This window comes from Choloepus didactylus, chromosome 7 (assembly GCF_015220235.1).
Source record: "Choloepus didactylus isolate mChoDid1 chromosome 7, mChoDid1.pri, whole genome shotgun sequence".
Lineage (NCBI taxonomy): Eukaryota > Metazoa > Chordata > Mammalia > Pilosa > Megalonychidae > Choloepus > Choloepus didactylus.
The window spans coordinates 88,996,089-89,019,611 of NC_051313.1; the positions used below are offsets into that span (position 1 = coordinate 88,996,089).

General features: G+C 34.2%; 2 protein-coding genes across 3 annotated transcripts in view; one reads left to right on the forward strand and one right to left on the reverse strand.

Moving 5' to 3' along the window:
- Positions 1-23,523, forward strand: part of EYS (eyes shut homolog) — a 1,792,869-nt gene that overhangs the window by 239,060 nt on the left and 1,530,286 nt on the right. The window contains 2 exon segments of the mRNA XM_037844664.1: positions 4,945-5,134; positions 5,136-5,206. Coding sequence (XP_037700592.1) covers positions 4,945-5,134; positions 5,136-5,206 — 261 coding nt within the window.
- LOC119539656 (DPH3 homolog) lies at positions 16,839-17,137 on the reverse strand. 2 transcript variants are annotated; one of them, XM_037843330.1, is made up of 2 exons: positions 17,034-17,137; positions 16,889-16,958 (listed from the first exon to the last, which is right to left on the reverse strand). In XM_037843330.1, the coding sequence occupies exons 1-2, from the start codon at positions 17,135-17,137 to the stop codon at positions 16,889-16,891; spliced, it is 174 nt and encodes a 57-aa protein (XP_037699258.1). The 2 variants fall into 2 exon arrangements, with proteins under 2 accessions (XP_037699257.1, XP_037699258.1); XM_037843329.1 differs by having other exon boundaries at positions 16,839-17,137.

The following is a 23,523-nucleotide window of genomic DNA, read 5'->3' on the forward strand; positions in this document are numbered from 1 at the left end:
AAAATTGTATCATGTATCATGATACCCAGCAATCTCCAGGGTTTGAGAAAGCCAGCATTCTCAAAACCAATGATGAAAATGTTAGTTGCTACCACCTTTCTAAGACACTTTGTCAATATCTATTAAAAACAAACAAACATATTCCTTTTTTGATTGGGGACAATTCATTTATTCCTGCCACACTTCACATTTAATCTATTAGTAAATATGTGGATTCTACTTCCAAAATATCCCCTGAAATGGCCACTCCTTATCCTCTGCAAAGCTTCAAGTCTCTTATTGGTATCATATATTCATGTCTTTTGGATTAATGTATCCTTTCCCGTTTCCTTGAACCTAACCTTTCCTTCCCTCTTCCAGGTCACTGCAAGAAAAATAGGTTTCTAAAGCATAAACGATATTGAGTAACACTTTTACTTGTGCTTATTTACCCACATTTCTTATAGAAACTTTTTTGAGAGTTGTTCTTAATTTTCAGAGACTAAATTTGAGTATCTTTCTTATGTTTTATGCTATGTAGGTTTTCGAGACTTAAAGACAAGCTCCCTGCTAGAGAATTGACAAACACTTCCACAGAAATCACAAAGAAAATTTACTTCCTAGATACATTGTGATACTGGGTCCTGGAGAGATAAACAGATGCACCAACTTAGTTTGCTGATTCATTTCTGCTCATAAACTGCACATCAAATTGACATCAGAGCAATTTATCAACTGCTCATATGCTCCAGCATTGCCTTAATGTAGACTGCTTATTTTGTGCCTAAAATTATCCTTCTCTATATCAGTTTAAAAATCATGCTAGCACATTTTAACTTTAAGTTATTACTATTTTCTTTCAAATGCTTTGTATTACTGATGAATTGGGATAAATATGGCTTATAGTGCTATTAACACCAGTATTTCAGAGGAGACAAATATAAATAATGATGCTTTTATATATATTAAAAATGTCATCTTAAAATACATAAACTATTTCATGACCTTACTTTAAATAAATATACTCAATGTGTCTCATAAACTTTATGGCAATGTAACCAAAGCAAAGAACATATCCTGACATCTCAGAGCCCAAAACAACATAAACATGAGTTCTATTCAAGTAATTCATTACATCAAATGGTTAAAGTCACTTGAAGACTATCAAAACTTTCTTGTGCAGGGAGTACTGAGAAAGCATCAGTACAAACTGGATACTGTCTTCCTGTTGTTGTGTATGATGTAATTATTTAAAGGCTATACATACTGATTGACATAAACGTAAATAAGTGACATTTCACTAAAGTGACACCGCAAATTTCACAAAATGGCTTTTGTGGTGCTATATGTTTCTTTTAAAATGTATGCTAACACCAGGTGCTCATAGCAGTGAAGGCATTCATATTATTTAAAATGTCTGATGTTTATTTTTTTAAAGACAAACACATCTTACACTTATCCTAATAAAAGCTATATATATGGTTCATGTGAACACTTCTTAATAAGGTTAATTTTGTCATTGTCTTTCAATGTCATTTGATTTTTGACATTCATTATTTTATTCTTATTGAGAAGCCATTGCATAATATGTGCTGGCAGTTTTTATCAGTACTTATATTCAACTGAGATTGTAGAATACTATTCATGCTATTCTATACATTTCCTTTTCTCACTTAAACGCATCTTGCCAGTTGTATTACATATCAGTACACAGGCATTGCTTTATGTTACTATATGAATTTACTAATCTATTTAACTATTAATATGAATATTTATGATATTCCAGCCTTTTGATATTACAAGCAGTATAGCAATAAATACCTTTGTAGAATTGGTAATCTCTATCACAATTAGAAATGCACATGCAATTTGAACCAGCAATACGAAACTTAAGAGATTGATTTTGGTATAAGGAGTTGAAATGACAATGTACATTTATTTTTTTCTAAGTGGATCTGGGTAATATTATTTCTACTACACCCTACATGACCATTGGTTTTTATGCTTTCCCATTGATCTATTGGTCTAATTAGACCCCACAACCACACTTACCACACTATTTTATTTATTAGTTTTGTTAGTTATTATAGGATCTGATTGGCTAGTACCTCTATATTCCTTTTGTTTTTCAAAAATGCCCTCAAGGTCCTTAATCTTTAGCTTCCCATATGAAATTTAAAATCAAGTTATCTAATTCTAAAAAACCATTACTGATATTTTTACTGAGATTTCACTAAATTAGAGATTAATTTAGGAAGAAATAAATAATGACAGTTCTTCATATTGTTGCACAGGATAGCCTTTCCAGTTAGGAAATCCTTTTCTTTCCTCTTTATTTCATGGAATTACAAGTAACATTATTACTAACACTTATGTTTGAGGCATCCAGCTGTGTAATTATTTTGGCAGTATATGTAGTGCACCATATAGTTTATCATCCCAACTAGAATACTTTTGAAAGAGAAAGCAGGTACTATTAATAATTAATCTATGGCAATATGTTTAAACAGGGACTGGCAGGGATGAATTTACATGCCATGTGATAGTTACATTGACTTTACCTAGCTTTTTGGGGTGGGGGAGGAGGGAGGTGGACATTGAAGGGAATAACTGTCCTAGAACTTTATTTTGGGTAATTCTGTTTAAAGAATAAGATGACCAAAAGGGAGAAAAAAGAAAGGAAACAAGCTGAAGTCACAGTGACTGAGAAATCCCAAATAGAGTCGAGAGGCTATCCTGGAGGTTCCTCTTATACAAGCTCCAGCTAGACATCCCAAATGGCCACAATATTCCATGCCCTTACCAGAAGTAGTCCCCAAATACCTAGGTCCCTACCTTAGATTCTATAAAGGATTCACTCACTAAGTTTTATCTTTCAGAAACATAAATCCCCCAGTGTTCCTATACCAGACAATTCCTAAAATCTAGAGGCAATAGCCTCTTCAAGATTAACAATCAGATGCAGCCCTCTTCCCCATATTGTTGACACCTCTTTTAATATGAACAAGTTAGCGTACTCACTGCCTAGATACCCCTGAAGATGTAGAAAGAGATTGAGAGGAAGGGGTAGCAACAAACAAGATAAAATTTAACAAAGGTCTATGAATACCGAAACTTTATATAATTATATCTGTTTTTTTTTGGATGCTGGGGTGTCAGAATGGCTAGAAGGAGGTAAATGACATGGTGGAACTGAAGCCTATAGCATCCTTTGGGATTTGCTCTATAGCTGCTCATTGAATTGTGCCTTGAAGACTTCACCTTTCTGTGTATACCTCGTATTGCATAATAGGGAAGGGACTGAGACTGTGGAACTATAATCCATAAATTACCTATATGCTTGTTGAGCTGTACATTCTGTATGTATGTTATATTTCACAATAATGGAAATGGCTGACATTGTGGAATTTGACCCACGACATTCTTTGAAATTTGCTAACAACTTGTGAAATCATACTTTGAAGGTTATCACTGTTACATATGTATGTTAAAGTTAACAATGATAAAAAAAAAGAATAAAATAATAAGAAATTACTGCTCAGTAATAAATATATTTTATCTTCTTAAATGAAAGGGATGTACTGTTGAGAACTTTACAGATAAGGAAACCGGGGCACAAAGAAAATTATTTACCAAATAACATAGGGAAGAAGAATTAGAACTAAAATTGCCTCTCCTTCTAAGGGCAGTTTTTTGGTTACATTGAGGATGCTACTGTACTGCCTGCCATTCACAATCTCAGTGACCCTGGGCAAATTGCATAAAATGACTTTCTCACAACACAATGAAAGATTTGAACTAATTTAATCTTTAACATTCTTGCTGGCTCTAAACCCTTACTATCCTATAAATTTATGGGTGTGATGACAGGTTCAATAGGTTAATTTTCATTAATAATAAGCAAAGTGATTTGGCATTGCTCTTCTCAACTCATTGACATGTTTATATGATTATTTTAATGTTCTTTGAATACTTGGCAAAAGATATTTGAGAATCACAATAATTTTCTTTGCACCTAAGAATATTACAATGATTTAGATTTTTTTCACCAGAGCATTCTTTTTCAACTTATGTCTACATATACAATATTCAAAGAAATGCATGCAGCTACATTATATATTGTGTAATTATATTGATAATAGCATCCCATAAACACACACATGTATATGCATTTGGGTGTTGTATATGAAATTAAGAAGCAGCAGTTTAAAAGTCCAGGCTTCTGTAGCTCCAGAAAAATATTTCTCCTTTGTTGATAGTCAACCTGGCTCTCAATATTAAGCCTGCAAATATTTCAAATATGTTTATATGAAACACAGACTGTATTTCATAATTGTCTTGACATTGGGAAAAATACATGAAAAGCTACTAGAGAATATGTTTCATCAATTGCAATTACTGAAGAATTATTTTTTCCTGCCTTCAGAGCACTTATATTCTAGGCTATTGAAATACCTGCTGTAAATTTATTAGTGTTATGTTAGTGTAACAAGAGGGTGTCTCGCTTGAGGTAAAGCCAGTGTCTCTTCATTTAAGTCAAAACCATTCACATGAATATCTAAATATATGTTTATTGAATGAATAAAGCAATGAGTGAATAATATCAATAGAACCTATTGTTTATTGAAGAACAATTTTTCATAGGCATGGTATTAGGTATTTCAAACCCTGTTAATTATTTTCACAAAAATCCTCAGATATATGTATCAATTAAACAAGTTACAGCACCTGTATATGAGCTAGGTCTGTCCCTTTGTTGACAAATTTCTTTTCATCCATCACTCATTTTGACAGGCAAAATTAAGTTTGGTCAAGAATGGATACTTTCTATAGGAATAATTTTTAAATACACCTATAACTATCTTTATTAAATACCCCTTTCTGTACATAAAAAAAAATATGACTTAAATATTTAAATATATTAAAGTATATGGCTAATGGGTTTTTCATTTTTGCATGTTTCAGATGTAGCTGTCCTCTTAGTTTTAATGGCATATTCTGTATTCTCAATTTTGAACACCGCTTAAGACACCAGAGTACGTCAGTGCATGGCCCCTGCCTGGTCCATTTGCTCAACTGCAGCTGTAGTGGTCTGCAGAGATCTGAAGGAAACATCTGTGAAATAGAAACTGAAAATTGCAAAGCTATGCTCTGCAAAAAATGGAGCTAGCAGTATGCATTTAAGTGACTATTTCTTCTTCAAGTGTGTCCCAGGATTTCCTGGCAAGTATTTCCAGACAAATCAAATTCTCTAGAAGTTAGTGTTATTAATGTATTTATTTCATGTATGTCAAATTTGTGTAATGATTGGTATTGTAGCCTGTAGCTTGCTTTCTCATTTGGCAAAATAAAAGTAACTTCACTTATATTCACTTGCTTCTTTAGACAATTACAATGCTGACTACACAGCCTTGCTCATACAAATGAGTCTAATAAAGCCAGGCTGACCTATGGAGAATGATGGTAGAAGTCAAAAGGCTGAAGAGAAAAACAAGCAGCCTTAACCTAGCAATAATTTTATCTAAACAGCTTTAGTTCTGTACTTCAGCCTTCTCTTATAGCTGCATAAGCACAGCAAGTGCCAACATTTTCTTATGTCAACAATGAAACTTAATTTCAATGTGTCCTAGGTCAGTTTGATGCCGTCATTAATTACATTAAAAAATCAAAAAAGATACTAGATCTCCTGTAAATCCATATATGGAAGGATTCACAGTGGAATATATATATGGTAGTTTTTAAATCAAAAATCAGCATATAAGCATGCAAATTTTTATTACTTAAGATTTTATGCTAAGCCTTACGTTTAAGTAATTGTTCAAAATAATTTCAAAACTTCTTCATTATAATTACATTATTAAAAGCAGTATTCAAGCCATAGGAAGAAAATGATATTGCCATCTTTAAATCACACAGAACGTTAATATTTAAAAATGTTTATCCAGTTTTATATCTCATTTATTAAGCAGAACAATTTATAAAAGTTATTTGGATTTCCATCTTAAAATGAATACATTTCTCCTATTTTATACTAAAGTAATATACTGAAAGTTTGGGGCAATTTCAAAAGACAAGTTCCAAAAATTGGAAATAGCAATATTATTGGAATAAATGTATGACCATACAGATCTGCTTTTTAAAGGAGAAAATATATATGAGTGCATGAGTACTGCCAAGCTTGCTAAAAAGCTGGTTCCATTACTTTACATTCCATATTTCACATATGTCCATAGTAAAAATAAAATAGCTTAAAATACACTAACTTGAGAGGGAATTTTATCAATTTCAAGATTACTTTTCAAAATAAAGTGTCTGTCTTTGAATATATATATATATATTTATATATGTTATAGCATAGGATAGCCTTCAAAATTTAGTGAAAATATAAATTCAAGCAGCAAGTTTACATGAAAAAGAATATTTGAAGAATGAAATTAAATTCCTCTTCAATACCATCAAGAGAAAATATTGCTTGACCTTTGATTCATGATCTTTTTGTGTGAATAAATACCTATGCATATGCATACACTCACATAATCAATAAAAATCAGTAACAATATATCAAGACTATATATTGGTTATACATTATATGATCATTAAATACATATTTAATATGCAGTATTGGTATAGTTATGCTCATATACACATAATATTTACCATATGTATAAAGTAAACAATTGGTATGACTCCTCTAGATGAGAATAAGAAGTATATTATTATTTTTCTTTAACTTTTCAATATAACCCTATGCAAACCTCATATGCCTGTATTATCAGCAAGACCTTTATCTTCTGTTCAGTCTTTCCCTTCCAACTAATTGTAAAGAACTCTATTAGTGTCCTGAATTAAAAATGTTCAGACTTACTTCTAAACTCTTCACGCAGTGAGAAATAAAGAACTGATCAGTATAAATGTTCCCAGGGTATAGAGATTATTCCCACTGAAAGCAGAAAAATTGAGGGAGAGGCTTAAAATTGAGGCCCTTCTTCATCTTTCCCTTTTCCCCTCTTTCTCTTCCTCCATCTGGTTCTTCCCTCTCCATCTGTTTTCTCTCCCTTCATCTGGATTCTTCCCCCTCCATTTGGACTTGACCCCTCTCTTTTTCCCCTCCGTCTAGATTCTCCTTGTTTGTATAGACTCTCTGCTTCCATATGGATTTCCACCCACCTCAGTCTGGTTTCTCCGCTTACACTGTGAACTTATGTGCTTCCTGCAGAAATTTGTAAACACTTTAAAAACCGGGTTGCCACCACTTTCAAAATAGCTATAGTTTGATCCCCATCATCTTTTGGGAGAATTTTTAACCTTACAATCAAACGTGAATGCTACATTTTGGTTTCTGTAACTGTAGCCCAAAGTTTCACCAATTTTAGTGCCCACCAAAATCACCCTAAGGTCTTGGTAAAACAAATATGGGAAGCCCCAGTTCCAGAGTTTCCCATTCCATATTTATAAGGCTGCATAGATCTGAGGTGATGCTGACGCATCATGAACCACATCTTAAAATCTACTCTTCTGACTCATTAAATTATATTAATGGTGAGGACTAGTGTGGCTTCTAAGATGTAAAAATTACCATTCTGTGTGACCTATGATTCACACTCATGTGCCCACCATGAGGGACAGAGGTAGACCAGTCTTCCCTCTGGGGAACACTAACTCCTGGAATAAGGAACTGATACCTTCATAGAGTAAGGCCATGTAATTGGATGCATCCTACATGGCTCGAATCTGATTCCAATGACATTATTTGATATGCCTCAAATGTTGTAAACTCTGGGAATAAAGCCAATGGACTTTTTCATGCTATGACCTTTTAGCAATTTTCATGTTATATGTATTCGTGATATTTTAATGATAGGTTCCAAATGTGATATTTTAGTTTATCCTCTTCACTTGTCATTTTGATGCTTTCAACACTGCTGTTTTCTAAAATTCCATAGGGGCAAAATAAGAGCTCTCGGCTATGAGGCTAAATACTTACAGAGGGTGATTTTTGTCTTTATCTCAAGGGTTCTGGATTTCTTCTACTCCTTGACATCAGCCATCATCTTCTCTTTTTCTCCTCCTATAGTTTTCTCAATAACCGCAAGAGGCTAGGAAGTTCTTTTTGGCCCTTAGGTGAATCCAAGTTGTTCTACTTAATTATGCACAGACTTCCTCCTTGAGATGAGCCTGAGCTAAACCTCCTTGTACATTGCATCCTTCGCAACTAATTTCCAGAATTAGTCCTCCCTTCCCAAAGCAAATACCTTCTCTGCTACTGTCTTAAAAATTGTAAATTTGATTTACATAGCTATGTTTTCCCATTCTCCCATACACCAGCTAGACAACTCTTTTCCACATTTTTAAAGGTCTAACTTAGCGTAACAATACAGAAAATTTCAAATTCCAGGTATCTAAACATTTTCATAAGACTCCTTTTCTTTCTTTTATCTATTAACTCCTACTCTTGTAGACCTCTATGGGTATTTTACAACCAAGTTTACCAAATGCTGGAGCACATCTCCCATTATACATTCCTAATTGTTGGTGCCTGATTCCCACTGCTCTAATCATTGCCTTATTTCTCAGATGTCATTCACAGTATGAGATCGCATGAAAGTACACATACCATAGGACATTGGCCACATAAGACATTGCGAATGTGTTCTAGATAACAGAGCTCATTGGGATCCATGGAGAGTCCACTTCATCCCCATCCCTGATTGTTTCTTTCTTTCTCTCTTCATTAAATCTAGAATTGGCAGAGGTAATTCTAAATTCTCCTTAATCAAGTCTCTTCTGTTTTATTTCCATTCTCCCCAAAGCAATCCATGGTGTTCTCTGCCTCAGTTCTTACATGGTATTCTCCCGTTCTTTCTATTTGTCTGTGTCCAAATTTCCTCTTCTTTTAAGCACACCAGTCATATTTGATTAAGAGCCTACTCTACTATGGCATGACCTCATTTTAACTTGCTTAATTCCAAAGAAGGTTACATTCTGAGGTACTGGGAATTAAAATTTCAACATTATCTTTTTGAGGGGATGCAATTCAATTCATAAAATGCCAGTGACTTTATGTTATGTTACCATTAAACATGGTGTTTTCTTGGTATTAGGTAGAAGTAACAATATGGCATATTAGATGTTAAACAGTGGTAATTTACTTTTCTAATTTTTAAATACTTTCCCATATATATTCATTAACAATATTGGTCTTATTTGTATTACCTTTTAGAAGTTTTGTTTTCAGTCTTAACAGTTGTTCTAGTTTGCTAATGCTGCTGGGATGTAAAACACCAGAAATGGATCGGCTTGTATAAAGGGCATTTATTTGGTTACACAGTTACAGTCTTAAGGCCATGAAATGTCCAAGGTAACATATCAGCAATTGGGTACCTTCACTGGAGGATGGCCAATGGTGTCCGGAAAACCTCTGTTAGCTGGAAAGGCATGTGGCTGGTGTCTGCTCCAAAATTCTGGTTTCAAAATGGCTTTCTCCCAGAACATTCCTCTCTAGGTTGAAGTTCCTCAAAAATGTCTCTCGGTTGCTCTTAGGGCGTTTGTCCTCTCTTAGCTTCTCTGGAGCAAGAGTCTGCTTTCAACGGCCGTCTTCAAACTGTCTCTCATCTGAAGCTCTTGTACTTTCTTCAAAGTGTCCCTCTTGGCTGTAGCAGCTTGCTCCTTCTGTCTGATCTTATATAGTGCTCCCGTAATTTAATTCAGACACACCCTGAATGGGTGGGCCACGATCTCCATGGAAATTATCCAATCAGAGTCGTCACCCACAGTTGGGTGGGGCACATCTCCATGGAAACACTCAAAGAATTACGATCTAATTAACACTGGTAGGTCTGCCCACACAAGATTACATCAAAGACAATGGCTTTTGGGAGGACATAATACATTCAAACTGGCACAACAGTCTTATCCTGGCTTTATAAAAATGCACAGAAAACACTAGTTTTTACTCTGTGCTCTGAAATATTTAAAATAAATTGGGACATATATTAATGGTTTGTAGGAATGCATAATTCCTTAGACTTTGGTAAGAATTAACAACATATGTATTTTTGTTTATTTTTCTTGGTAGGTTAGTCCTTTCATAATTTTCTCAACACCTTCCAGGGCTTTATTCAATCAGTATGGTACTTAATGAATCTAGAGATCATTATTAATTTCATTGGCATTTTACATTTTGTCATAAGAATAATTTTATTTCAATTCATGTTTATTTCTCATTTTTATTCCTTATTTTCTATATATGTGTCTGTTTTCTTCTTGTTTGTGTGTTTTATGATTTCACTGTAGAGTTTTGTATATATTGTTATTTTCAAATAAATAATTCATATATTTATTAGTTCTTTTTCTGTTTTTTATTTGATGTCTTATACTTTTAATGATTTAATTCCTTTTCCCAACTCTGCTAAACATTCCTATGTTTGGTTCTTATTTTTTTTCTTTAATTTTTGTTTTTTTGATGATCATTCATTAGTCTATAGTTGTCTTTGTTATTTAATATTGAAAAGTTTGGAGCTATGAATTTTACTCTGTGTATCATTCTGCATGTTTCATGAAATTCTCTTATTTCATTTATTTTTTTAAATGGCTTGATATTTCAGACTTTATTCTTCAATTTCATCTATGAGTCAAATATAGTAGTTTTAAGGTAAGGTAATTATGTTTTTCTTTTGTTACTAATTTCCAGTATTACTGCACCATAAATGCAGAATATGGTCACCAATAACCACCTTGTGGCATATTTTTTTTTCATTTTGAAATAGTACAGATAAGTAAAATGATTTCTAAAAATCCCAACTATAGAGAACTAGTAGTGACTACTTACTAGGAGAGCTGAAGGGAAGGGTGCTGAGAAAAATCTCTAAAATCAGGCAAAAATACTGTCACTTTTTAAAGAATAGTGCTTAGACTTTTGGAAGTCATATATATTTTCTGTGCATATTCTTTAAATCTTCTTTTTCAGCAGTTCACATGTCAGGTTAGGAAGAAGAGAAATTTGGTGAGACTTTTTAGAAAGAGATATTCTTAGGTCCTACCTCTGATGTAACAAATCAGTAAGTTTTGGAGTAATATTGAAGAACCTAAATGTTTCAATCTGTACACCAGATCCCCTTGTGATTTTAATGTAGGGAAAAAAATGTGGGAACCACTTCTATATATCTCTTTATAAACATAAATATTGATATAAGTGTGTACATAAATACAAATACAAGTAACTGTATATACATAAACACATGCCCAATATACAAGGTTAAAGACCCCCATGACAATTATTTTTTTAATCAATACCAATTAGTTCTTCCAAAATCTTATCTTTTTGTATTTGAGCTATGTTATTTAGCCTATTTTCAGGAGTTCTTTATCTTCATTTTGATACATAAACCATATGTATATAAAACAACCACGTTTCCCTGCTTAATGACTTTTTTAGGAATACTCCTTTGTGTAATATTGCTTTGCTTCTGTTCTTTATTTGGAATGTTTATTCCATTAATTATTGATGTAATCATTTTTATATTTTGGTTTAAATCCATCCTTACACTATTTCCATTTATTTCATCTGTTCTATTTTCTCCCCTTTCTTATCTTCTTTTGATTTGATTGAGTTTTTTTGTTATTCTATTTACTCCCACTATTAATCTAACATTTACACACAATTTTACCTCTCTTTAAATGCTTGCCCTAGGGATTGCAACGACTGTAATTGGCTTATCACATTCTAATAAAAATTGACATTTATAACCATTTCCTAGATGATGCAAGATCCTTGGAACACTTTAATCCCTTTTAACCCTCTCCAAACATGTATGCATATTTTCCATGTTAGTTATGTATATGGTTACAACTGCACAAAACATTATTACTATTTTATACAGTTGATATTTATTTAGACTTACCCATATATTTGTCCTATTATTGCTCTTACTTTCTTCTAGATCTTCATGCTTCTAAATTGTATCATTTACTCTACGTATGAGAATCATCATTTAGTATATTCTTTTAAGCAGTTCTGCTTTGGTGAGTTCTCCATTTTCTGTTTTTATGAGTATGTTTTTCTTTACACTTTATACTTAAAGGATATTTCACTGGGTACAGAATCTTGGGTTGCTGTTTATTTCTCTGTGTTTCCTTAAAGATAATATTGCATTGTCTTCTAGCTTGCATTGTTTTCTGCTAGGCAGTCAGCTCTAACCATTGCTCCTGAAAGGTGGTATCTCCCCCAACCCTTTGGCTGCTTTAAAGATTTTCAGTTTGTATATGCCTTCAGAATTTTTAATGTGTTGTGCTTATATACAGATTTCTTTTGATTTGACTGTCCTCAGTTTCTTGGTGTTTTCTTCTTGACTCTGTAACTTAATTACCTTTATCAGTTTTTTTTTTCTTTTTTTTAATCTGGAAATTTCTTTCTTTAAATGTTTCTTCTCTTTCTCCTTTATTTAATGGTAGAGGTGGCAGTGAAAGACTTCCATTATTTATACATTAACCTTTGTCACTGTCTTCCTTAAGTCTCTTACATTATTCTCTTAATCCATTCTACTTTTCGTTTCTATACTTCATCCATGTTATTCCTTAACTACCATCTTCCCAAGCAATAATTGTCTCTTCTGTGGTATTTAATCTGCTTTGAAAGACATCCATTGAAAACTTAATTTAAAATGTTTTATTTTTCATTTCAATAATTGCCTTTTCTTATTCTTGTGTTGTCCCTAATTCTCTACTCAAGTTTTATTTCCTTGAAAATATTTGGTTAAAAATTATTATAAATTTTCATATACCACCCTTATCCAGATCTGCTGTGAGTTTCTATTATCTGTTGTTTTTCTATGATATTATTCATATCACCTTATCTCCTCATATACCTGAATGTTTCTGATTGAGCAGTTGAATGTCAGGATTTTATATTAAATAATCTATAAATGATTAGAATGCTAAAATGATGCCATCTTCCTCCAGTAAATTATTTATGTTTTATTTTAATGCATGGATGGGAGTGATAGCACTGATAATCACCTCATTATTACACTTACAGCAATAGAGATACTTGAAACTTATAACAATACCTTCATGTGCTAGTGTACTTCCAATTACTCTTAGTCTTTTTGTTAGCGTTTCATCTTTTTTCCTCTCAACCCTTTTCGTGTGTGTGTGTGTGTGGAGGTGGGGGGCATTGCTGGGCCCTCCATACTTGGTGGCCTCAGAGACTCTGTTACCCAAAAACTGTGTTCACCTCTCTGAGTTTTCTTCTTCCTGATTTCCCCTTTGGTTTTTCACTCCTTGTTAGCTCTCAGATCCATTGAAGCAGATTTTTCATGTCTATATTTTGTCAGATGCTCTAATTCTCAGTGGGAGGGTTATTCCAATACCTAGTCCACCCTTACCAGAAGTTGAAGTCCAAAATGACTTTTTACAATATGAATTAAGTAATATTACTACGATTTTAAGAACAATTTAATGATTTCCATTCCATCTGATAGAAACTCCAAATTCTTTATAATTTTCTCCAAGGCTCCTCATTATTTGCATCCGTATGTAACTCTTCCATTTCATCTCCTAGAATACTGTCACTATGACACTCCAATCATACAATCATACTTAGCCACTGTAGGGGTTCTACTCAGTGGCTGTTTTCTTAAAAATGCCAAAATCTCCCTTCCCACAAGGCTTTCATATGTACCATTCCCTCTAAATGTTCTTCTGCTGCCTTGATGCATTACAAGATTTGTTTTATTCTTTGCATGGGAGTTCAATTTTAACCTCTTTTTGAGAAATCTCCCCTGATATCACAGTCACTCCCTATCATTTTATAAGAGCTTCATTAATGAGTTAAGTGAATGATCTGTAACTATAAGTGAGTGTCAGTACTTGATTTAAAGATGTATGTCTTTGGTGATTGCACACACACACACACACACACACACACACACACACACACATGCACACATGGTGCTGCTAGTCCTTGACTACTTTTGACTCCCATTTATCAGTTCCTATATTTTATATGCTAAAGCACGTCATTGCACAGAGAATTTAGCTAAGGGCTCAGACCTCTGAGATACCAAAGATTTCCCATATTCTATATAACAATTGGAATCATTCACTCCTCAGTTTTTACTTATAAGATTTTCTCATACATAAATTTGTATTTAACAAATAAAAAATTCAAATAGTTTAAAATAAACATATATAGATTTCATTATATTTAGAAGTTGTACATATTAAGTCCTACTAATAAAAAATAACACTCTACTAAATGTCTGGTTGAATACTGATGACACCAAGAGAATAATGATGGAAATTATATTTCTGTCTTCATTAATTCCTGGCCTATGATCTACTGAAGACTAATCTAACCTGACAGAAAATAGGAGAAATAGAAACATATTCGTGAGATACTATATAAAAAATGATATGGGCTAAAGAAAGGTTGTTTTTCACTCTGGTTTGTTTTTTTTGTTTTTTTGTTTTTTTGTTTTTTGTTTTTTTGTTTTTTTTTTTAATTATCTGACTTTATTTAGCTTACCAATAGTTTATCCTGGTAATAAATTAATATATACAGTTATCAAAAAATGTTGGGTGCTTTCCAAAGAAAATGTTTCTTTCTGGAGTGTATGTAGAACCATTTAAACAGCTGTCTTGATAATTTTCAAATTCAAAAGTGTGGTAACATCAACTTTTTGAAGAATAGAGTCTCTTTCTCTGTAATTCATGATTTAGATAGTTGAGTTTATAAAGGTTTCAAATGCCATTTCAGTTCCTGCAAGCCACTAAACCTGACACTGTAGAACTGATGGTTCAGAAACCATCTGATCCAATCAACTAACTGTACAGATAAGGGATCCACAGGCATTGTCAAGGGTTACAAAAGCTAATGAGAGGGAAAGCCTGGACTACAAATCGATTCTTAGAAAGCCTCCAGAAATGTCTGTTGGGCCAAATAAGGCACATTTATCACATAGAACTCTAGTCATATCTAAAATGCCTCTGGTTTTTCTTTGTTTAACATTGGACTGAATTCTGATGGTTCTTTTGTAGTTCACAAACATATTTAGTCATTCCGACTATTGCAGTATCATGGATCACTGATTGCCAGGGCTGTTTATGCTTCTTTTCTCCTGGGATGTTTCAGCTTTGGCAACTTTTCTTCCTATTCCTCTGTGCTCATAACAGACCTATGTCAAGGGTGTCTGTTCTTGTTTGAGATTCAACATCAGCAGAGGGAGTTAACATGGTATCAATATCTATACAACCATCAACATTTGAGTTTAAAGCAGTTCATTTTAGTCAGAGTTATCACGAATCCTGCTCTGTTCATTTGAACAGTCACTGCTTCTGAGACCAACCAGCTTTTCAAAGCAGTTGTGGTTTACTTCAGGGGTGTCAGTATCCCACATGGCAATGAGATTTCTTAGCACATCAAGACTATGCCATGTAATGCTTCACATGATGTACTCTGGTGATTTACTAAGTCTCAGCCTAATGGCTGCACGTAGCCACACTGCAAGCAGGCAAAAGGCTATACAATTGTTTTAATTTAAACCCCCAGTGAGTGTGTGTAGCACATTTTATCAATTGGTAATAGAATATTTAAATTCTAGCAAGTCAGTTTTCTTTTAGGAGCAATTTCCCAAACAACCTGCTAGATATCAGTTCAATTTTTCAACTTTATATATATGCAGGAAAGTTGCATACATAAAGGGAAATTCTGAATTTCCATATAAGTGATTCTAATTTTGTGCTACTTCTCAGCACTGCAGCAAAGGAAAACTAATCTTTATATATTTATTTTTTTCCAGGGCAAACATCTCAGAAACAGTGCATATCTGGTTTGGCTGCAGGTGATGGCACATTAGATGTGTCCCCATGGGCATATTTATTCAGAAAAGACCTCCAGTTTTCAAGCTTACCTTCAGCAAACAGAAGCTTCATCTTTTAAGAGTACTGGCATGATATGGTAATCATGCTGAAAGCATTGCCTCCAGCCATCAAGACTGGACATTAACCCCTATCTGGAGTATGATTTCATTAGCCTTTTCTAAAAGGAAACAAACAAAACCCAGATATAGAAATGTTATTTGCTTTGATCTTGCAAAATCATTTAAGCATCTCATTTACTAAGTTGACATGTTTGGCTCCTCTCATTCTGTTACCAATTTTGCTTCTCTTGGCTACTTGTCTTTTTATCTTATCCTGATTCTCAAGGAACATATAGAATACTGAAAAGAAAACTCACTATTCTTTGACCATTTACCATTTCACTTTTTACTTTTCTTTCTTACTCACTAACTTCTAGCTCTGGAGAAATTATGACCTCACTGTATTTTCTCTTTAACACCATAACCAGCACTCTATGCATGAAACATAACGGAAAAGGCATGCTTAGCAGAATATGAACATCCTAACAATGACAAGACTGAGGAGATTAGCAAATTTTAGCTAGCAAATTTTCTCAGCAAAATTTATGTCAAATTTCAAAGGAAGGGCTAGTGTTAATAATCTTAACAACCAAGTAAAAAAATACAATCCCATTTTTGTAAAGGAACACTAATAACTTTGAGGTAGATGATTCTGTCACCAGATACTGAAGTAGTTAGGTTTAAGATATGAAAATAATGTAACTGAGGGAAAAAAATGTACTGATTTGAAACTATCTTTTAAAAAAATTTGGATGGAAAATTAAGAACACTTGCAATTCAAAGTTTTATGTGTGAAATCCAGCTATGTCATGTTGTGGATTGCTTCTTTAATTGAAGGTGAACGTCTCAGTTGTTGGAAAGAATCCACACTCTGTAACAGAGCAAAAAACCAAAAGAAGGTTGTCCTTGTGAAGAGGTCTGTAACTTTGCATATGATTTTTCCATCTTGGCTCATTCTCAACTGTTCCAGATTTGGATTCTTAAAGCCTTCTTCAGCATTTAACTAATTCCTTGTTGGTGGAAGGTGCTGGTATTGTTTCTCCACACATAAATTGATCTTTGTCATAAATCACTTTTATAATGAGAGAGCAGCTAGGACACGTTGCCACGTCTTCTCCATTCTCCAAATCTTCCTTGGTGATGGCGAAGTTATCCCTACACGGGCAGGGGTAGAAATAAGTCTCCGAGTCCTCATCATACTGAAAGTCCTCGATCTCCACCTTGTCGTGAAACACCGCCATTGTCACTGGGGTCAACCAAAGGGCTGTCGCCCCCGCCGTCCGACGCCACCTCGGTGGGTCTAACTTCGATGGAGCCTGCCGGGGCTGGGCCTCTGGAAGGTTTTTAATCTGCCCTTTGTGGACATAAAATTTTTAACTTTTTTCAAGAAGACAAAAGCAAATATTAAGCAGAAAAGATGTGACTTTCTAAATGGCAAAGGAATTGCAGCCTCACTGAAATTAGACTGCATTACAATTCAGTAGCCACTTTTTGGCAAGAGTACAACAGGTGTTTCTTTCAGATTCTGATTTAATTCTAAATTTCAGTTTCCCCCAAACTCATTAAATTGCAAAAGCTATACTAAACATTGTTTTCATAATTATACAACAATTTACTAAATATAAATTCAGGAAGAAAAAGATTATATGCAGTAATTTAATTAGTGATCTGGCAACACAAAACATTTAACATTGGGTCTAATTGTATGCACATCTGGGATTTTTTCCAAAAGAACTAGATTTCTAAAGGTCAATTATTTATATTAGAGAGTTAGAAAATAATCATGTTGTAATAAGGGCGATAAGATTTTCATGAGAAGCAGTACAAATTAACTTCCCAAGAGAACTGACCCAATATATTCATCTTATACATGAGATACTTGTATTGATATTTTTACCATTTATGCTGAGCTCATTATTATACTGTGGAGTACTCAAGAGCAAATGGTGGTAACAAAACTAGCAGGAACATCACCCACTCTGCCAACATAGTTATAGGAGACCTGGTTTCTAGTCTTATTTCGGCTAAAGACAATGATCTCCAAAAAGCATCTTATTTATTTTCCCAAATTTCTCATTATATAGGTTGCATTCTAGTTCCCTTTGTCTACTTGCCTCACATTACTGTTAAGAGAAATATCGAAAGGTTCTTGAGTTTCCTGGGAGAAATCCATTGTATTACTATAAACCAGTATTATTACCAGAGCACAATTTTTCTTTGGCTGCTCCAGACTTTATTTAATTTCATTTCCTTGCACTTTTCAACACCATCAACAAACCAACCAACAAACCAGCCAGTCACCCAAACTAACAAACCAAGACAAAATCACAAATCGCATTATCTACTTTTTAAATAAATCAAAGAACAAGTAGCCCAATATCTCAAAGATTTTAAAAAGTCAGTGCTCAATTTATATTTGAAATTGCACAAACAAAATAGTGTATCACTGGCAACTTTTTTTGACATTCTTCTTTCTCTTTTCTTGAAAACATTTTCAATGCTTTCAAAGAGAGAATACTACTACTCACTAGATAGGACTTTTTTCTGTTTTCATTCTATGAGATTTAGGTAAATAGATCATAGAGATTTATATATATATATTAAAGATACCATATTCTAAGTTTTAAAGACATGGATATATCTGTGTAGGTTACTGGGTCTTATTATTGAACTCAAAACATGTAGGATCCTCTTTTAAAAAGAAATTCACCCCAGAATCACTTATATCTGGAAGAAAAGATGAATAAGGCATTGCCTTGCTGTGTGGTGAGTTGTCAATAATTTTGCCTATGGGATTAGAGAATGTAATATTTGTGATGAACCCTGAGAGATTAATGGGAAGAAACTGAGTCATAAAAGGTCACGTAAAATGCAAGGTACCCATAAGCAATAAACAACAAATGAAAACAAAACATGTCTACATATTGTGAAGAATAATGAGAAAATAAGAGCAAAGTTGTTAATTTGAAAGTGTGATACATGCAAAATGTTACATTTTATTTAATGTTATAATAATTTTAATTATTAAGCAACTGAGCAATAATCAATTGAGACTAAAAGAAACAGATGAAAATAAACAGGCATGGGTGTGGAAGTGGCGTTGTTCTGATCAGAATTAAGTACTGGCTAGTAAATCTAACAGATTATATTCTGTGTACATAATTCCCAGAGACATAATAAGGGAGTGGAGGGGGAGAATATTTTGGGTAGGTCACTGTTTTCCTCTCAACATCTTGTAAACTTTTTACTCCAGGAAACTTTAATTGTTAGTCCTGGCAACTTCATGATCAGAAGCAGTCAAAGCAGTCAGGAAAAACTAATTTTGGTCACCATCAAGAATACTGATAAAAGATGTGTAAGTACCAGCAACATCCTGGGAATTTCACCTCCTGATGTTTCTGCATATAATTATAGGTTCATTGATGTAGTTCTTCAAGTCCATTCTCTTTCCATCAGGCACTGAGCTACCTCTGCATTCATAATTCAACCTGATATGTGGTAATATTCTAGAAATACCTATATTTGGGGATTTTCTAACACTTAATATTTTTCCTAAGGATAGGCACTACATAATTTCTTTACATTTTGTTGTTGCCTAATTACTCTCATCTTTTTTCCTCCTGCTACATTATATAAACCAGCTTCCAAAAGCTGCTGAAGGAAAGTACCTCTCCAAAATTATATTTTTTATGAATAGAAGATAACATGGCTTTTATTGCTGCCAGGGCACTTCCTAAGAGATTTCTGATCTGCCCAAGCTTCAAAAAATGCTGAGTAAACAGAAAAAAGTATTATAAAATGGCAGCAAAAAAAAAAAAAAAATGTGATGTAGAAAAAAATGCAATTTTTGTAATCCTTAGAAAACAATGTGACATCTATCTTTCATTATTTTGGCTCTCACATAAAGTTAATCCTGGTCTGGTCACAGGTACACATAACTGGTGGTTTTTAATTTAAATTTTGTGAAAATAGAGAAAAATGGACAAACTATTCACAGTAAAATTAGCAGCAAAATATGACTGCCAAGTAATATTTCAGAGTGTTTTGCCAAAAAGACGTTTCAGGAAATAATAGAGACATTAAAACCAAAACTCCAAGTATCCATTTGTTGTTTTAAATTTTAACACTAATTTATATTTTTAGAAAATATCTCCAAGGATCTACATAACTTTTAAAATAACCAATATTTTCAGTATGTAATAGGAAGGTTGGAGAGTGAAAAATCATTTTTAAAGCAATTTTTTAGTTCAACTAACTGAAATCTTTAAACAAGAAAAAAGATTGAAAATATTAATCTTTGTCCCATAGGTAGAAATGGTATGAAGCAGTTATGCCAATTCATTCAGTCCAAAATATAGTCAGAAAATATTAAATAACCTTCAATGAGCATTGTTCCAGCTTGCTAATGCTGCCGTTATGCAAAATACTAGAAATGGATTGGGTTTTATAAAGGGGGTTTATCTGATTACAAAATGATAGTCCTAAAACCATGAAAATATCCAAATTAAGGCACTAACATGCTATACCTTCAGTGAAGGAAGACCAATGGCATCTGGAAAACCTCTTAGCTCGGAAGGCATGTGGCTGGCATCTTCTGATCCCACATTGTGTTCGTGCTCCTCTCTCAACTCTTGTGCATTCTTCAAACTGTTGCTCTTGGGGCGTTTTGTCCTCTCTTAGCTTCTTTGGAGCTAACTCTAGCAAAAGTCTGCTTTCAACAGCCATCCCCAAAATATCTCTCTTGGCTGCAGCTGCTCTCAGGTCCTTCTGTTTCTGAGCTCTTTTATAGGACTCCAGTGATCTAATCAAATACCCACACTGAATGGGCAGGGCCACATTTCCATGAAGACATTCAATCAAGAGGTCACACCCTAATCAAAGGTGTCACTCACAGTTGGATGTGTCACATGTCCATGGAAACAATCAAAAGTTTCCACCTAATCAGCACTAATATGTCTCCACCCACAAGACTGCATTAAAGAATATGGCTTTTGGTGGGATTTAACATATTCAAACTAGCACAAGCATGTGTATGTTAAAAAAAAAAGAGGTTTGGGGAAATGTAGTCTGCATCTAAGATGACATTACACTGTGTTTCATTTAATAGCTCTTATTATATGAATACTACACAAAAAAATGTGAATTAATCAATCATGTTATGATAAACTACATGAGAGTAAGCCACGCTTATTGCTTCATAAATAATTTGTCATCCAGTTTGACATTTTAAAAATGTGCCCGAACAAAATAATTTGTTACATTATCTATCTATCTGTCTACCAACTTAACTATTTATGCACACACAAATGTATTCACTTAGAAAGCCTAAAGACACCAAATGTAATAAGATCACAAGACTAAATGATACATTAAAAATAATTTGGATGATTTTTCATATGTATGCACTAAAAATGAATGAATGATGAAGTTATATCAGCAAAAATTCAAGCTGAATATATCTGTAAGCTGATATATTTTCAAAGAAGCATAGAGGGATTCTCATAAAATATCATTATTTGGTGCTAATTACAATATGCATTAACTATTAATTTTAATAATTATAAGCATACATATTAAAAATTAGTTTTCAAAATATTATACTTTCTTGAGCTCTGCTTAATAGATAGCTGCTGGTTTTCATATCAACTTCAAGAAAAGTAGCAAGGGAAAACAGTTAAAACATATCACTGAAAACAAAATGGCAGACAGAAGAATTTCCAAAGAAGTTATTTTTAGCATAATGAAAAAGCATGAAATATGGCTAGATTTCTCTTTGTTAGGATGGATTGATTCTTCCTTATTTGGCAAGTAATATATTTCATGAAGAGTGTGGCTGTAGCAAGGCACAGCCCACATTCTGAAGCTGGCATGAGTTCACAGGTTAAACAGAGCCCACAGACACAGGGAATATTCTTTTTTTCTGAAAGAAATATCAGTGGCTCTAGATATTCTTTGCTCTTTTCAGAGTATTGGTGCATTAAATGGGTATGAAACATTTGTAACATTCAACTGACTGAGTTAAGATCTAGGTGAGCAGATTTTAATAGTAACCATAATGTTCTGGTTTGGATGTATTATGTACCCCAAAATGCCATGTTCTTTGATGCAATCTTGGGGGTCAGACATATTAGTGTTGATTAGGTTGGAATCCTTTGAGTGTTTCCATGGAGATGTGACTCAATCAACTGTGGGCAAGACCTTTGATTGGATAATTTCCATGGAGGTGTTACTCCACCCATCCAGGTTGGGTCTTAATTGAATCACTGGAGTCCTATGAACGTGTTCACAGACAGAAGGAGGAGCTGAAGCCTAGAGAGGAACATTCTGGGAGAAAGCCATTTTGAAACCAGAACTCCAGAACAGACACCAATCACATGCCTTCCCAGGTAACAGAGGTTTCCCAGATGCCATTGACCATCCTCCAGTGAAGGTACCCAATTATTGATGACTTACCTTGGACACTTTATGGCCTTAAGACTGTAACTGTGTAACCAAATAAACCCCCCTTTACAAAAGCCAATCCATTTCTGGTATTTTGCTTAATGGCAGCATTAGCAAACTGGAACAGACTTTGGCCCAAGAGAAGTGGGATGCTGCTGCATTTGCAAGTACCAAACATGTTGAAATGGCTTTTTAAATGGATATGAGGAAGATTCTTGAAGAACTGTTTGGAGCTTGAGAGAAAAGGCCTAAACTGCTTTGAAGAGACTGTTGGTAGAAATATGTACTCTAAAGATACTTGTGATGAAGCCTTAAATAGAAATGATTAATCTGTCATTGCCAACTGGAAGAAAGATGATCCTTGTTTTAAAGTGGCAGAGAATTTGGCAAAATTATGTCCTGATGTCAGATGGAAGGCAGAATTTGAAAGTGACAAGTTGGGATACTTAGCTGAGAAGATCTTTAGTCTACTTGTAGAAAATGTAGCCTGGCTTCTCCTTGCAACTTATAGTAAAATGTGACAGGACAGAGATAAACTGAGAAATGAACTCTTGGGTATGAAGAAAACAGAAACTGATATTTTGAAAAATTCAGGCTTCCAGAAAGTGAGACCTCAGAGGCTACAGCCCCACATGAGGATTCAACCAAACATGGAACCTGAATGCCATTTCAGTACAAGCCAGGATTGGAGATGGAGTTATCCAGAATGGGTTTGTGGAAAGTCCTATTGTCTGATGGTTTTGCTGCCTGTATGTTTAATGCGAAGCCAACAGATTTTTTTTGTGAGATCTGTATAGATGAAGCCACTGCTGGTCGGGACTGGAGGGAACACAGAAGGAACAAATTAAAGGAAAAATTTCTTCAAAGACAGAGCCATGAAAGTTGAGGTCTGGTCAAGAGGTCTCAGATAGGGAGAGCGGAGCAGCCCACACACTGGAAAGGATGCATTTGCCCCAGACGCAGAGCGCGGGCCTTCCAGCTAGATTTCAGGAAGAGCGCTGCCACCCCAGGCCTCAGAGAGGGTGGAGCACATTCCCCAGGGATTGAGGAGAGCCTGGCCACCACCCAACTGTCAGAGAGGGGAGAGCTTTTGCCCTGGAGAGGCAGTCTGGGTAGCACCCCGATGTTTGAGGATGCCTTACTTTGGACACTTTAAGGCCTTAAAACTGTAACTGTGTAACCAAAT

What these genes read in the sequence shown, in the direction of transcription:
- LOC119539656 (XM_037843329.1), bottom strand. Translation starts at nt 17,137, where the DNA reads ATGGCGGTGTTTCACGACAAGGTGGAGATCGAGGACTTTCAGTATGAT.